Raw genomic sequence first — 16,348 nt, forward strand, 5'->3', positions numbered from 1 at the left:
GGTTAACTTTGACCCAAGTTTAACTTGGGTCAAACGTTTCGGGCAGCCTTCCACAAGCTTCCCACAATAAGTTGGGTAAATTTTGGCCCATTCCTCCTGACAAAGCTGGTGTAACTGAGTCAGGTTTGTAGGCCTCCTTGCTCGCACACACTTTTTCAGTTCTGCCCACAAATTTTCCATAGGATTGAGGTCAGGGCTTTGTGATGGCCACTCCAATACCTTGACTTTGTTGTCCTTATGCCATTTTGCCACAACTTTGGAAGTATGCTTGGGGTCATTGTTCATTTGGAAGACCCATTTGCAACCAAGCTTTAACTTCCTGACTGATGTCTTGAGATGTTGCTTCAATATATCCACATAATTTTCCTACTTCATGATGCCATCTATTTTGTGAAGTGCACCAGTCCCTCCTGCAGCAAAGCACCCCCACAACATGATGCTGCCACCCCCGTGCTTCACGGTAGGGATGGTGTTCTTCGGCTTGCAAGCATCCCCCTCTTTCCACCAAACATAACGATGGTCATTATGGCCAAACAGTTCTATTTTTGTTTCATCAGACCAGAGGACATTTCTCCAAAAAGCACGATCTTTGTCCCCATGTGCAGTTGCAAGCCGTGGTCTGGCTTTTTTATGGAGGTTTTGGAGCGGTGGCGTCTTCCTTGCTGAGGGGCCTTTCAGGTTATGTCGATATAGGACTCGTTTTACTGTGGATATAGATACTTTTGTACCTGTTTCCTCCAGCATCTTCACAAGGTCCTTTGCTGTTGTTTTGGGATTGATTTGCACTTTTCGCACCAAAGTACATTCATCTCTAGGAGACAGAACGCGTCTCCTTCCTGAGCGGTATGACGGCTGCGTGGTCCCATGGTGTTTATACTTGCGTACTATTGTTTGTGCAGATGAACGTGATACCTTCAGGCGTTTGGAAATTGCTCCCAAAGATGAACCAGACTTGTGGTGGTCTACAAAGGTCTTGGCTGATTTCTTTTGATTTTCCCATGCTGTCAAGCAAAGAGGCACTGAGTTTGAAGGTAGGCCTTGAAATACATCCACAGGTACACCCCCAATTGACTGAAATTCTGTCAATTAGCCTATCAGGAGCTTCTAAAGCGATGACATAATTTTCTGGAATTTTCCAAGCTGTTTAAAAGCACAGTCAACTTAGTGTATGTAAACTTCTGACCCACTGTAATTGTGATACAGTGAATTATAAGTGAAATAATCTGTCTGTAAACAATTGTTGGAAAAATTACTTGTGTCATGCACAAAGCAGATGTCCTAACCGACTTGCCAAAACTATAGTTTGTTAACAAGTAATTTGTGGAGTGGTTGAAAAATGAGTTTAATTGACTCCAATCTAAGTGTATGTAAACTTCTGACTTCAACTGTATCTTTCACTCTAGATAATTCATAACAGTTAACATCTGACATGATGTCAACACTCCTGGATAACACACACACACACACACACACAAAGACACACACACTTCTCATATTCTCTTAGATCACACATCAGATAGGGTTTCAGCACGTAAGGAAGAGGACCGTATATAATCAATACTCAAACCAGAAAATTCAGCCAATACGAGACGAACAGTACAACTCACACACAAAACACTATGTATAAGCAAAAAACACCCAGAACACTCGGAGAATACGTGATACGCTACCTTTGAGAGAGAAAAAAGAGAGAGAGAAAATAATCTTCCTTGTATGTGTATGCCAGGGGTGTCGTAAGTTAACCAACAGCATGGCAACATCCCAAATGGCACCCTATTCCCTATATAGTGCGCTACTTTGGACAAGAGCCTTATTGGGTGTAATGCACAATATATGGGAAGAGGGACCAGAGCCCTGGTCTAAATTAATGCACTATATATGGAATAGGGACCAGAGCACTGGTCTAAAGTAGCGCACTATATAGGGAATAGGGACCAGAGCACTGGTCTAAAGTAGTGCACTATATAGGGAATAGGGACCAGAGCACTGGTCTAAAGTAGTGCACTATATAGGGAATAGGGACCAGATCCCTGGTCTAAAGTAGTGCACTATATAGGGAATAGGGACCAGAGCACTGGTCTAAAGTAGTGCACTATATAGGGAAGAGGGACCAGAGCCCTAGTCTAAAGTAGTGCACTATATAGGGAATAGGGACCAGAGCCCTGGTCTAAAGTAGTGCACTATATAGGGAATAGGGACCAGATCCCTGGTCTAAAGTAGTGCACTATATAGGGAATAGGGACCAGAGCACTGGTCTAAAGTAGTGCACTATATAGGGAATAGGGTTCTGGTCTAAAGTAGTGCACTATATAGGGAATAGGGTTCCATTAGGGATGTACACCTTGAGTAGCAGATTGTCAAGAACACATTATTCGTTATCTCAGGCAAAAGCTAAAGGAAGTCAGGCCCTTCAGATCTTCCCTGTACATTTCAATTCCATCAAACATGGATTGGAGCTGGTGACTTCAAACACTCCAACCATGAAGTTAATGTTTTGCATGCAGGACTTTCATTTGATATGCCGGAAGGGGTTCTGATATATCCAGAGCTAAGCAATAATGATCATGTTATGTACTACTACTACAGTAAATTATGGTTAAACACTACAACTACAATACTGATGATGTTATATACTACTACTACAATACTGATGATGTTATATACTACGACTACAATACTGATGATGTTATATACTACGACTACAATACTGATGATGTTATATACTACGACTACAATACTGATGATGTTATATACTACTACTACAATAATGATGATGTTATATACTACAACTACAATACTGATGATGTTATATACTACGACTACAATACTGATGATGTTATATACTACGACTACAATACTGATGATGTTATATACTACTACTACAATACTGATGATGTTATATACTACTACTACAATACTGATGATGTTATATACTACGACTACAATACTGATGATGTTATATACTACGACTACAATACTGATGATGTTATATACTACGACTACAATACTGATGATGTTATATACTACGACTACAATACTGATGATGTTATATACTACGACTACAATAATGAGAACGTTATATACTACTACTACAGTAATAAGTAGGGTTATATACTACTACAGTAGTATTTATGGTTATATACTACTACTACAATAATAAGTATGGTTATATACTACTACAGTAGTATTTATGGTTATATAGTACTACTACAATAATAAGTATGGTTATATACTACTACTACAATAATGTTGATGTTAGATACTACTACTACAATAATGACGATGGTTATATACTACTACTACTACAATAATGATGATGTTTATATACTACTGCTACTACAGTAATGGTGATGTTTAAACACGCCATTACTACAATAATGATGATGGTTATAAACTACTACTACTACTACAATAATGATGATGATTATATACTACTACTACAATAATACGTACGGTTCTATACTACTACAACTACAATATTAATTATGGTTATATACTACAGTAGTATTTATGGATATATACTACTTCTACAATAATAATTATTGTTATATAGAACTACTACAATAGTAATTATGGTTATATACTAATACTAAAATTATACATATGGTTATATACTACTATTACAATAATGATGATGGTTATATACTACAACTACAGTAATAATTATGGTCATATACTACTACTACAATAATAGTTATGGTTGTATACTACTACTATATTAGTTATTGTGGTTATATACTACTTCTACAATAATTATTGCTGTTATATATTACTAATATCAATAGTAATGATGGTTATATACTATTACTACAATTATAATTATGGGTATATACTACTACTAAAATAATAATGATGGTTATATACTACTACTACTACTACAATAATGATGATGGTTATATACTACTACTACAATAATAATTATGGTTGTATACTACATCTACTACAATAATGAAGATGGTTATACAGCACTACTACAATAGTAATTATGCTTATATACTAATAATACAATTTTAATCATTGTTATAAACTACTATTACAATAATGATGATGGTTATATACTACTACAATAATAGTAATTATGGTTATAAACTACTACTACAATAATGATGATGGTTATATACTACTATTACAATAATAAGTATGGTTATATACTACATCTACTACAATAATGATGTTAGTTATATACTACTACTACAATAATAAGTATGGTTATATATTACTTCTACAATAATATGGTTATACACTACTTCTACAAAAATAATGATGATGGTTATATACTACTATAATAATAATTATGGTTATATACTACTACTACAATAATGATGATGGTTATATACTACTATAATAATAATTATGGTTATATACTACTACTACAATAATGATGATGGTTATATACTACTATAATAATAATTATGGTTATATACTACTACTACAATAATGATGATGGTTATATACTACTATAATAATAATTATGGTTATATACTACTACTACAATAATGATGGTGGTTATATACTACTATAATAATAATTATGGTTATATACTACTACTACAATAATGATGATGGTTATATACTACTATAATAATAATTATGGTTATATACTACTACTACAATAATGATGATGGTTATATACTACTATAATAATAATTATGGTTATATACTACTACTACTACAATAATGATGATGGTTATATACTACTATAATAATAATTATGGTTATATACTACTACTACTACAATAATGATGATGGTTATATACTACTATAATAATAATTATGGTTATATACTACTACTACAATAATGATGATGGTTATATACTACTATAATAATAATTATGGTTATATACTACTACTACTACAATAATAACTATATCCCAATCATATTGGGATATGTTCTCGTTTCTCAGACACCGTGTTTAATAAAAATAGACCAAAGCTATTTCAATAGAGACTTTTTCGTTTTTGCCCTAGCACTAACAAACCTGATTCAAATCAAAGGCTTAATGATGAGCTAATTAGTTGAATAAAATGAGTTAGTGCTTGGGCAAAAACTGAAATATGCCCCCCCTTTGGATCCCCAGGACCAGGATTGGGAAACTGCATTCATGTGTTGGTGGTTGCGTCAAGACACAAAGTTGAACCCTGACCTCTACGTGTGCCTCAGATGGACTCAGAGTGGCTGGTGTGGCCAGGTGTGCAGTGTGGCGTGCGTGTCCCTTCCATTTTCCACTAGCCCTGTCCTTCCCCTCTCTCCTCTCCCGCTCTCTCTCCTCTCCTCTCTCTCCTCTCTCCCTCTCCCTCTCCCTCTCTCGCCTCAATCCTCTCTCTCCTCTCTCTCCCCCTCTCCCCTCTCTTCTCTCCTCTCTCTCCTCTCTCTCCTCTCCTTCCTTATGGGTTTCGCTTGACTTTGGTCATTTTCACAGCTGTCCTCGTTTCTGCGGTGCACTCCATTGCACCTTAAATTACTTCAGTGATCTGAAGCACCAAAAAGAAATCCCTGCGCAGCTCGTTCACCCTGACCGTTGCAATACCGTAGCAAGTAAACAAACCATTACCACATCACCCTGACTGTGGAGCAGCTAGAGAGGGATATAATGTGTCAAGAAAACTCATAATACACTCAATCTAGATACTAGATACACTGTATAAATCCAGTACTGTATGGTACTAGATACACTGTACTGTATAAACCCAGTCTCTCATGGTACTAGATACACTGTACTGTATAAACCCAGTCTCTCATGGTACTAGATACACTGTACTGTATAAACCCAGTCTCTCATGGTACTAGATACACTGTACTGTATAAACCCAGTCTCTCATGGTACTAGATACACTGTACTGTATAAACCCAGTCTCTCATGGTACTAGATACACTGTACTGTATAAACCCAGTCTCTCATGGTACTAGATACATTGTATATTGTAAAATGTTCTGTAGGTTTTGGTTCTATCTCAACTGGAGAGGGCTGTACTGTATTGTACGTAGCAAGAAACCACATATACACTTCAAATCAGAGCCTGCCCCCTATGCACTATAGATCTAAATCATCTGGTAATAGCTCCTCCATTTTGGATCGTGCGATAGACTCAGATTCTGTTGGTACTGTATATAATCCCATTTCCCCATATTGAATAGACTGTCATAAATATTTCTAGATATCCCTGACCTTTAAAGATTTCAAGATCCACTCCATACCACCATATGAATTTCATATTTGGCAAGAATTGAACTTATAAAGGGTTTCTCGAGGGTAGTGAAACCTTGGGCAGCAACCTGCTCCATCTCAACAGTATAGAGGCATTTTATCCTCTTCTTCTGTGGTATATCCCAGAGCACCACAGCTTGTCTTCTTCTATGTTATATCCCAGAACACCACAGTTTGCCTTCTTCTGTGGTATGTCCCAGAACACCACAGCTTGTCTTCTTCTGTGGTATGTCCCAGAGCACCACAGCTTGTCTTCTTCTGTGGTATGTCCCAGAGCACCACAGCTTGACTTCTTCTGTGGTATGTCCCAGAGCACCACAGCTTGTCTTCTTCTGTGGTATGTCCCAGAACACCACAGCTTGTCTTCTTCTGTGGTATGTCCCAGAACACCACAGCTTGTCTTCTTCTGTGGTATGTCCCAGAACACCACAGCTTGTCTTCTTCTGTGGTATGTCCCAGAGCACCACAGCTTGTCTTCTTCTGTGGTATGTCCCAGAACACCACAGCTTGTCTTCTTCTGTGGTATGTCCCAGAACACCACAGCTTGTCTTCTTCTGTGGTATGTCCCAGAACACCACAGCTTGTCTTCTTCTGTGGTATATCCCAGAACACCACAGCTTGTCTTCTTCTGTGGTATGTCCCAGAGCACCACAGCTTGTCTTCTTCTGTGGTATGTCCCAGAGCACCACAGCTTGTCTTCTTCTGTGGTATGTCCCAGAGCACCACAGCTTGTCTTCTTCTGTGGTATGTCCCAGAGCACCACAGCTTGTCTTCTGTGGTATGTCCTAGAGCACCACAGCTTGTCTTCTTCTGTGGTATATCAAAGAGCACCACAGCTTGTCTTCTTCTGTGGTATGTCCCAGAACACCACAGCTTGTCTTCTCTGTGGTATGTCCCAGAGCACCACAGCTTGTCTTCTTCTGTGGTATATCAAAGAGCACCACAGCTTGTCTTCTTCTGTGGTATGTCCCAGAACACCACAGCTTGTCTTCTCTGTGGTATGTCCCAGAACACCACAGCTTGTCTTCTTCTGTGGTATGTCCCAGAGCACCACAGCATGTCTTCTTTTGTGGTATATCAAAGAGCAGCACAGAGATTATACTCCATAAATATGAGGGATAAGTATGGGCCTACTCAGACTAGCTGAGAAGAAGCTATAGTGAGTTAGACTAGGCATCCAGTTGTGGGGGTTACGTCCCCCCAGTCACAGAGATTTCTCTCTCTGCCCTCTCTGTCCTCTCCCTCTCTCTCTGCCCTCTCCCTCTCTCCTGTCCACTCTCTCCTTATATGTTTACATTGCCAAAGCAAATTAAATAGATAAACTAAAAGAAATAAGCAATACAAATGAACAGTAAAAATTACACTCACAAAAGTTCCAAAAGAATAAAGATATTTGTCTATATACAGTGTTGTAATGATGTGCAAATAGTTAAAGTACAAAAGGGAAAATAAATAAACATACATATGGGTTGTATTTACAATGGTGTTTGCTCTTCACTGGTTGACCTTTTCTTGTGGCAACAGGTCACACATCTTGCTGCTGTGATGGCACACTGTGGTATTTCACCCAGTAGATATGTGAGTTTATCAAGATCTGTGTAAACTGGGGGAAATATGTGTCTTTAATATGGTCATACATTTGGCAGGAGGTTAGGAAGTGCAGCTCAGTTTCCACCTCATTTTGTGGGCAGTGTGCACATAGCCTGTCTTCTCTTGAGAGCCAGGTCTGCCTACGGCGGCCTTTCTCAATAGCAAGGCTATGCTCACTGAGTCTGTACATAGTCAAAGCTTCCCTTAATTTTGGGTCAGTAACAGTGGTCAGGTATTCTGTGTACTGCCGCTTTAGGGCAAAACAGCATTATAGTTTGCTCTCTCTCTCTCTCTGTCCTCTCCCTCTGTCCTCTCCCTCTGTCCTCTCCCTCTCTGTCCTCTCTCTCTGTCCTCTATCTCTGTCATCTCTCTCTCTCCTCCACCTCTCCTCCTCTCCCCCGGTGTCTGCATGTCTGCTTAAGCACGATCAATGACCCATCAGCACGGGGAGAGGAGTGTCCAGACACTGCCCTGTCTTTACCTCCACAGGATCCAAGGAGGAGGAGGAGGAGGAGGAGGAGGGAGGAATAGGATGCAGTAATTGACTATAGAGTGTTTATGGTGAGGAGGTAATTGTGACAAAAATCAAACAGATCTGATTATGGGGTTTGTTTCAATTGCTAGTAGCTGCTCTGCTGCTACCTCCTCCTGGAATTGGTTTGCTTATTACTACTTCCCAAATGGCACCATGTTCCCTATGTAGTGCACTACATTTGACCAGGGCCCATAGGGAATAGGGTGCCATTTGGCCAGGGCCCATAGGGAATAGGGTGCCATTTGGCCAGGGTCCATAGGGAATAGGGTGCCATTTGACCAGGGCCCATAGAGAATAGGGTGCCATTTGACCAGGGCCCGTAGGGAATAGGGTGCCATTTGACCAGGGCCCATAGGGAATAGGGTGCCATTTGACCAGGGCCCATAGGGAATAGGGTGCCATTTGACCAGGGCCCATAGGAAATAGGGTGCCATTTGGCCAGGGCCCATAGGGAATAGGGTGCCATTTGACCAGGGCCCATGGGTAATAGGGTGCCATTTGACCAGGGCCCATAGGGAATAGGGTGCCATTTGACCAGGGCCCATAGGGAATAGGGTGCCATTTGACCAGGGCCCATATGGAATAGGGTGCCATTTGACCAGGGCCCATAGAGAATAGGGTGCCATTTGGCCAGGGCCCATAGGAAATAGGGTGCCATTTGACCAGGGCCCATAGAGAATAGGGTGCCATTTGGCCAGGGCCCATAGGAAATAGGGTGCCATTTGACCAGGGCCCATAGGGAATAGGGTGCCATTTGGGATGCAGCCATATCTCTCTAAACTAGAAAGTTAATATCCATATCAGACCTGCATCAGGATTTGGTGAACTTTGATCAATTAGTTTCCGTGCTGTGCTTTAAAACAAACTGGTCCGCACCATCAGAATCAGAATCACTCGATATATAAGGGATATAGCCTCTGATTGCTTTCTGAAGGTTAGAGGAGAGTTAGAGGAGGGTTAGAGGAAGGTTAGAGGAAGGTTAGAGGAGGGTAGGAGGAAGGTTAAAGGAGGGTTAGAGGAGGGTTAGAGGAAGGTTAGAGGAAGGTTAGAGGAAGATGAGAGGAGGGTTAGAGGAGGGTTAGAGGAAGGTTAGAGAAAGGTTAGAGGAGGGTAGGAGGAAGGTTGAAGGAGGGTTAGAAGAGGATTAGAGGAAGGTTAGAGGAAGGTTAGAGGAGAGTTAGAGGAGGGTTAGAGGAAGGTTAGAGGAAGGTTAGAGGAGGGTTAGAGGAGGGGGTTAGAGGAGGGATAGAGGAGGGGGTTAGAGGAAGCTTAGAGAAAGGTTAGAGGAGGGTAGGAGGAAGGTTGAAGGAGGGTTAGAGGAGGATTAGAGGAAGGTTAGAGGAAGGTTAGAGGAGAGTTAGAGGAGAGTTAGAGGAAGGTTAGAGGAGGGTTAGAGGAAGGTTAGAGGAGGGTAGGAGGAAGGTTGAAGGAGGGTTAGAGGAGGGTTAGAGGAAGGTTAGAGGAAGGTTAGAGGAAAATTAGAGGAGGGTTAGAGGAAGGTTAGAGGAGGGTTAGAGGAAGGTTAGAGGAGGGGGTTAGAGGAGGGATAGAGGAGGGGGTTAGAGGAGGGATAGAGGAAGGTTAGAGGAAGGTTAGAGAAAGGTTAGAGGAGGGGGTTAGAGGAGGGATAGAGGAGGGGGTTAGAGGAGGGATAGAGGAAGGTTAGAGGAAGGTTAGAGGAGGGTTAGAGGAGGGTTAGAGGAAGGTTAGAGGAGGATTAGAGGAAGGTAGAGGAGGGTAGGAGGAAGGTTGAAGGAGGGTTAGAGGAGGGTTAGAGTAAGGTTAGAGGAAGATGAGAGGAGGGTTAGAGGAAGGTTAGAGGAGGGATAGAGGAAGGTTAGAGGAGGGTTAGAGGAGGGTTAGAGGAGAGTTGGAGGAGGGTTAAAGGAGGGTTAGAGGAGGATTAGAGGAAGGTTAGAGGAAGGTTAGAGGAGGGTTAGAGGAGGGTTAGAGGAAGGTTAGAGGAGGGTTAGAGGAGGGTTAGAGGAAGGTTAGAGGAAGGTTAGAGGAGGATTAGAGGAAGGTTAGAGGAAGGTTAGAGGAAGGTTAGAGGAGGGTTAGAGGAAGGTTAGAGTAAGGTTAGAGGAAGGTTAGAGGAAGATGAGAGGAGGGTTAGAGGAAGGTTAGAGGAGGGATAGAGGAAGGTTAGAGGAGGGTTAGAGGAAGATTAGAGGAAGGTTAGAGGAGGGTTAGAGGAGGGATAGAGGAGGGTTAGAGGAAGGTTAGAGGAGGGATAGAGGAAGGTTAGAGGAAGGTTAGAGGAGGGGGTTAGAGGAGGGTTAGAGGAAGGTTAGATGAAGGTTAGAAGAGGGTTAGAGGAAGATTAGAGGAGGGTTAGAGAAGGGTTAGAGGAAGGAGGGTTAGAGGAGGGTTTTACAGCTACTTTTCCACATATTATCGGTGGGGTAAATGGATGGAGTGTTGTTGCCTTGGTAATCATCAATATTTTGACAAGTCTCTAAGTGCTTACAGGAATATGGGCGCATTTTATCATAAATAATGAAAGATGTGAATCAATCCACTGCATGGATAGTAACTGATTTGAACAAATTAAAGACTAGACAAGTTGTCAAGTCTTTATTTATTCCTCAGGTCAAAACTCTTCTACAAGTCGTCGCTGTAAAAGAGGTAGCTGCTGTAAAAGAGTTTGTTGCTGTAAAAGAGGCCTTGCTGTAAAATAGTTGCTGTAAAAGATGTAGTTGATATAAAATAGGTTGTTGCTGTAAAAGAGGCCTTTGCTGTAAAATAGTTGCAGTAAAAGAGGCCTTTGCTGTAAAATAGTTGCTGTAAAAGAGGCCTTTGCTGTAAAATAGTTGCTGTAAAAGAGGCCTTTGCTGTAAAATAGTTGCTGTAAAAGAGGTTGTTGCTATAAAAGAGGTCGTTGCTGTGAAACATCATGTATTCCCAGTCAACCAACCCGCTGAAATAATGGTTCATTATAATACCACGTGGCCATTATTATAAGTGATTTGTAAATGATGATCAATTATTTCTAAATGGTGATAAATTAACATGAAACGCAGCACAAATACACACAGATGGTCCTATAATTTAAGGACAATAATTTCCTCTAAACCTGTTTGATGGGTAACCAGCTGCCAGAGACAGAGAGCCTGCTGACTGGTGTGAGTGTGGATAGATGAAAACAAATAGAACGCATTTCATCGTTCTGCTACTAGCCTAGATGTACAGTATTCATGCATTCCAAATGGCATCCTATTCCCTACATAGTACCCTACTTTTGACCAGAACCCTATGTGCCTTAGTCAAAAATAGTGCACAATAAAGGGAATAGGGTGCCAATTGAAACGCAATGTTTCTATAATGCACGGATGTTACTGTACAATATGTTTCCATAATGCATGAATGTTACTGTAAAATATGTTTCCATAATGCATGAATGTTACTGTAAAATATGTTTCCATAATGCATGAATGTTACTTTACAATATGTTTCCGTAATGCATGAATGTTACTGTAAAATCTGTTTCCATAATGCATGAATGTTACTGTACAATATGTTTCCATAATGCATGAATGTTACTGTACAATATGTTGTCTATAATGCATGAATGTTACTGTACAATATGTTTCCATAATGCATGAATGTTACTGTAAAATATGTTTCCATAATGCATGAATGTTACTGTAAAATATGTTTCCATAATGCATGAACGTTACCGTACAGTATGTTTACATAATGCATGAACATTACTGTAACTGTCATTACACCTGCCAAGAAGAGTTAACACCCTCAGATGCAGCAGTGTGACTGTAATATGGACATTTTCTAGGCATTTTTGTACTTGATATGTCGCAGTGGTTGAGTGGTCTCTCTCTCTCTCTCCCTCTCTCCCTCTCTCTCTCTCTCTCTCTCTCCCTCTCTCTCTCTCTCTCTCTCTCTCTCTCTCTCTCTCCCTCTCGCCCTCTCTCTCTCTCTCTCTCTCTCTCTCTCTCTCACACACACTCCTGTCATCCTTGTCAGTGGTCATAATTCTCTGTGATCATTGGTCCAAAAACCTCCTAACTTCAATTATTAAAATATTCTTCTATAATACCTTCAAAACTTGAATGTGCTACAGGGAAGGTGGCTAGGGAACTGTCAAGCCGAGTTGTATTTCTCCTCTCTCTTTTGACACAGGAAAAGTAACAGACTTCATGAGGAGCTCGTTGATCGAAGGAGCAACCCGGGTATTTTTAACACACGAATTGGGAATGGTCTGATTATTTCCAGGCTATGACTTATGTTCACGCTGCATGCTTCAGCCAGCCAGACAGGCAGACACTCACACGGTATTGTGTCTGTATTATTTTGACGGCAGCAGCACAACACAAGACAGCAGTATAGCAACGAACGCTGGCAGCAAGCGTGGCGTTAAACGAAACGCAAAGGAGGTTTTCAGCACCACGGAGAGCAACTGTCGCAGCACTCGAGCTGCGCGCATAATGGGGTGGAAGGCAGAGAGAGAGAGAATTCCCCTCAAAAGAACAATCAATCAATCATATAAGCTACTGACTGGTTGAGTGCGGCACATCAATATCGGCTACATTAATTAAAATGATCGCCTTAACCATGATTAATTAACTTATGCAACATCAGCACATCCAGCCGATTGGCTGCGTTGTTCATTGCCACTCTGGAGACAACGAGGGATGAGAGCGAGAAAGAGTGAGAGAGACAGAGAGACAGAGAGAGCGAGACAGAGAGACAGAGAGAGCGAGAAAGAGAGAGACAGGGAGACAGAGAGAGAGACAGAGAGAGAAAGAGAGAGACAGAGAGACACACAGAGAGACAGAGAGAGAGAGCGAAAGAGAGAGACTGAGACAGAGAGAGAGAGACAGTTAGATAGAGAGAGAGAAAGAGAGAGACTGAGACAGAGAGAGACAGAGAGAGAGAGAGAGAGAGAGAGAGAGAGAGACAGAGAGAAAGAGAGACTGCGAGAGAGAAAGAGAGAGAGAGAGGCAGACAGACAGACAGACAGACAGACAGACAGACAGACAGACAGACAGACAGACAGACAGAGACAGAGACAGAGACAGAGACAGAGAGAGATAGATGGGTGTCAATTAGACCTACACCTTCTAACCCTCATTAACTTTGTCAGTAGGCTCATGAGGGGTCCAATATAACCAACTGAAACGTGGTTTGGAGTTTCTTTAATCAGTTACGTTTACCAGCCTTATAATAAGAGGGTCTATAAATAAAAACATTTGCTGTACCATTAAGCTTTCACAGAGTGTGAAATAGTTATCATGTGCATACGTTTCATATGATAGAATAGAATAGGCCTAGAATGCAGAAGATGGGGCTTTATCAGTGAGAAACTGCAGTGATACGTGACTGTGGTGTAAGCCTACCAATAACCTATTTAGTAGCCAAGCTCGTTTCGACACGTTGTGAACTGAACACATTCACAACCACCGTCTCCAAGAGGCAACACCTACCCCAGCGTTGTCATGGTGACAATGGTGTACCAGAAAGCAGCAGGAATGCTGGTGAACTTGGTGGAAGCAGAGCCCTTCTCTGCGTAGAACATCACAGTGGCGAAGATAATGATGGCCATGGTGAGGGAGAAGAGCAGGAAGCCCAGCTCCGAGGCGCAGCTCTTCAGTGTGTAGCCCAGGATACGCAGCCCCGCAGAGTGCCGGGAGAATTTGAAAATCCTGAAAACCCGGAAGACCCTGAGGGTGACGAAAGCCCCGCTCACTTGGTCATTGTCCGTCATGACCAAGCCGATGTAGTAAGGCATGATGGCAACCACGTCGATGATGCTCATCACACTCTTCATAAAGTTGTACCGGCTGGGGGCTGCGATTAACCGTAAGAGGTACTCGATGGTAAAGATCATGACGCAGGCCGTGTCCAGGCAGAAGAAGGCCACTGCGTAACGGTCCCCGCATGAGATCTCCTTGGCGCGGTTGGGGAGGGTTCCACACGGCACCGTCTCCACCACGTTGGCCATGACTGAGATGGCTATGAAAAACCCGGTGACATAGTAGAGGACCAGGGCCGTGGTGCTCGTGTGGGGGTTCTCAAAAGCCCGCCACATGTACTCCCGGAAGGTCATGTTTGGCGGCGCTATATCTTCTTTCTCATCGTCCTCGTCATCTTGCTGCCTCTCCTGGTTCTCGCGCCGCCGGTCCTTGTACTCCTCATAGCAACAGTCTCCAATAATCTCAGGTATGATCCCAAAAAACGACAACTCTTCATCATAAGCTGCAATACACTCTTGGCGTGGGTAGTGCAGTTTTCCCGTGCGATAGAAATTCAGAATGTGTCTAAAAATATCAGGGTCACGGTCAAAAAAGTACTCTTTTGTTTCCTCGTGGAAAAAGAAATCCTTCTCGGTGCTCCCCAGTAAAGTGTCCGGGTAGCGTTCCAAAGTGTTACTCCACGTCTGGAACTTCTGACCGCTGACGTTGAGGATGATAAGTCCCTGGTCTTGTGATTTCTTATTTTCCCGGGGAGGAATGGGCATAGGACCGGTAGCAACCGGCATCCATCCTATAGCCGCCGCGCGGGCGAAGGGGAGCCATGCCGCCACTCCTGCAGCCATGCTGACCGGTTGGAACGAGCCGGTGTGTTTTGAACGAACCTGCTGCTTCGGCAATCACAGTGCTATGGCTTGGAAATGGATAGGTGAATGGTCATCTACAGAGGGGACAATACAAGATATTAGAATAGTATTGGCAAAACTATATTCAAAAGTTTAAGTTCATGTTGGCTATAGGCTAATGTGGGTTATCTCCGATGGTCTAATGTTAAAACCAGCTTTTTGGTTTGTAATATAGTTGGGGTTGGGGAGTAGAGGATGGCAATCACTCTACATCGATTTTACAATTAAAGTTGTCAATTGTTTTGTTGCAAAGAAAATAAATGGGAACTGAACACACAGACACACACATCAGTCTAAAAATGAACAATTGAAACAGAAAAAAAATATAGATTTAATGAATATCTTACCATAACTTATTCTTCACAATGCATAGTTAAATCAATGAAACGCAATATGTCTCCATAAGAGGACAAATAGACTACTGCTCCACCCGCTTCACTTTACGCCAATAAGCAGGGACAATCCTCAAAGCAAAGCACTGGTAAATAACGGTGCATCAACAAGTTAGAGTTTCAGCAGTCTCCCTCTATCCATGTTCGATATTCCATCCACCGTTTTTCTTTACATCACCCGGTAAGAAAGAGAAAACGGTCAGTTAGTGGTGTCTCTCCGGTGCCTATTTCTTCCGTTGCAGCTGCTCCGCAATAAAAGCGCAACTAATCTGCTCCTCTCACATCCACTGACTGACTGACTGCAAGACCACCCCCTCAGGAACTGAGCGAGAGTGTGTGGAGAAAGGAGAGGAGACGGGGAAAAATGCAGCTATAAAAGGAGTGGTCTCCTCGCAGGTTTAGACATTTCACAACTGGTGGTGTGGTGGTTCGCTAAAAAAATTAACTCATTCATATAAAACGGGAAGTAACGAATGAGGTGTTATCTCCAAAACTGTGCAAGTTATCCGCTACCGACTGGGAGCCCCTTTGCTTTGGATCACCGAAATTCATTGTGATTTCCCGCGTTGACTCGTGATGTTTAGCGTAGTCAAGTGTTGTTAGCGTTCGTGACATAATTTTATAACCGTTGGAATATGAGTGAATTATGTTAAAATGTCCACTCAGCTATTTTTCCGTGTAGCTTATACGGGTATTTTGCTGAGAAGCCTTGTAATTGTGCTTATAGATCTGCATTCCTTGCTCTTTAGGGTTTTAGGCTGGGTATCTGTAAAGCACTTAGTGACAACTGATTAGGATTATTTAACCTTTTTTTTTTGGTATCAGTGTCACACCCTGACCTTAGTTCCTTTGTTATGTCTCTATTTTTGGTTTGGTCAGGGTGTGAGTTGGGGTGGGCATTCTATGTTTTTGTTCTATGTTTTATATTTCTATGTGTTTGGCCGAGTGTGGTTCTCAATCAGAGGCAGCTGTCTATCGTTGTCTCTGATTGAGAACCATACTTAGGTATC

General features: G+C 41.9%; 1 protein-coding gene across 2 annotated transcripts in view; it reads right to left on the reverse strand.

Annotated features, from left to right (window-relative positions):
- Nucleotides 1–16,052, reverse strand: part of LOC129861986 (potassium voltage-gated channel subfamily D member 2-like) — a 135,010-nt gene extending 118,958 nt beyond the window's left edge. Inside the window, exons 1-2 of one of the 2 annotated variants that reach the window (XM_055933239.1) lie at nucleotides 15,294–16,052; nucleotides 13,775–14,981 (exon numbers count right to left, since the gene is read on the reverse strand). In XM_055933239.1, the coding sequence (XP_055789214.1) occupies nucleotides 13,775–14,886 (1,112 nt within the window). In that variant the 5' untranslated portion in view covers nucleotides 14,887–14,981; nucleotides 15,294–16,052. The remainder of the gene's footprint in view (nucleotides 1–13,774; nucleotides 14,982–15,293) is intronic. The other variant, XM_055933238.1, reaches the window with a different exon arrangement.
- Between the last annotated feature and the right edge of the window lie 296 nt (nucleotides 16,053–16,348).

This window comes from Salvelinus fontinalis, chromosome 9 (genome assembly GCF_029448725.1).
Source record: "Salvelinus fontinalis isolate EN_2023a chromosome 9, ASM2944872v1, whole genome shotgun sequence".
Classification (NCBI taxonomy): Eukaryota; Metazoa; Chordata; class Actinopteri; order Salmoniformes; family Salmonidae; genus Salvelinus; species Salvelinus fontinalis.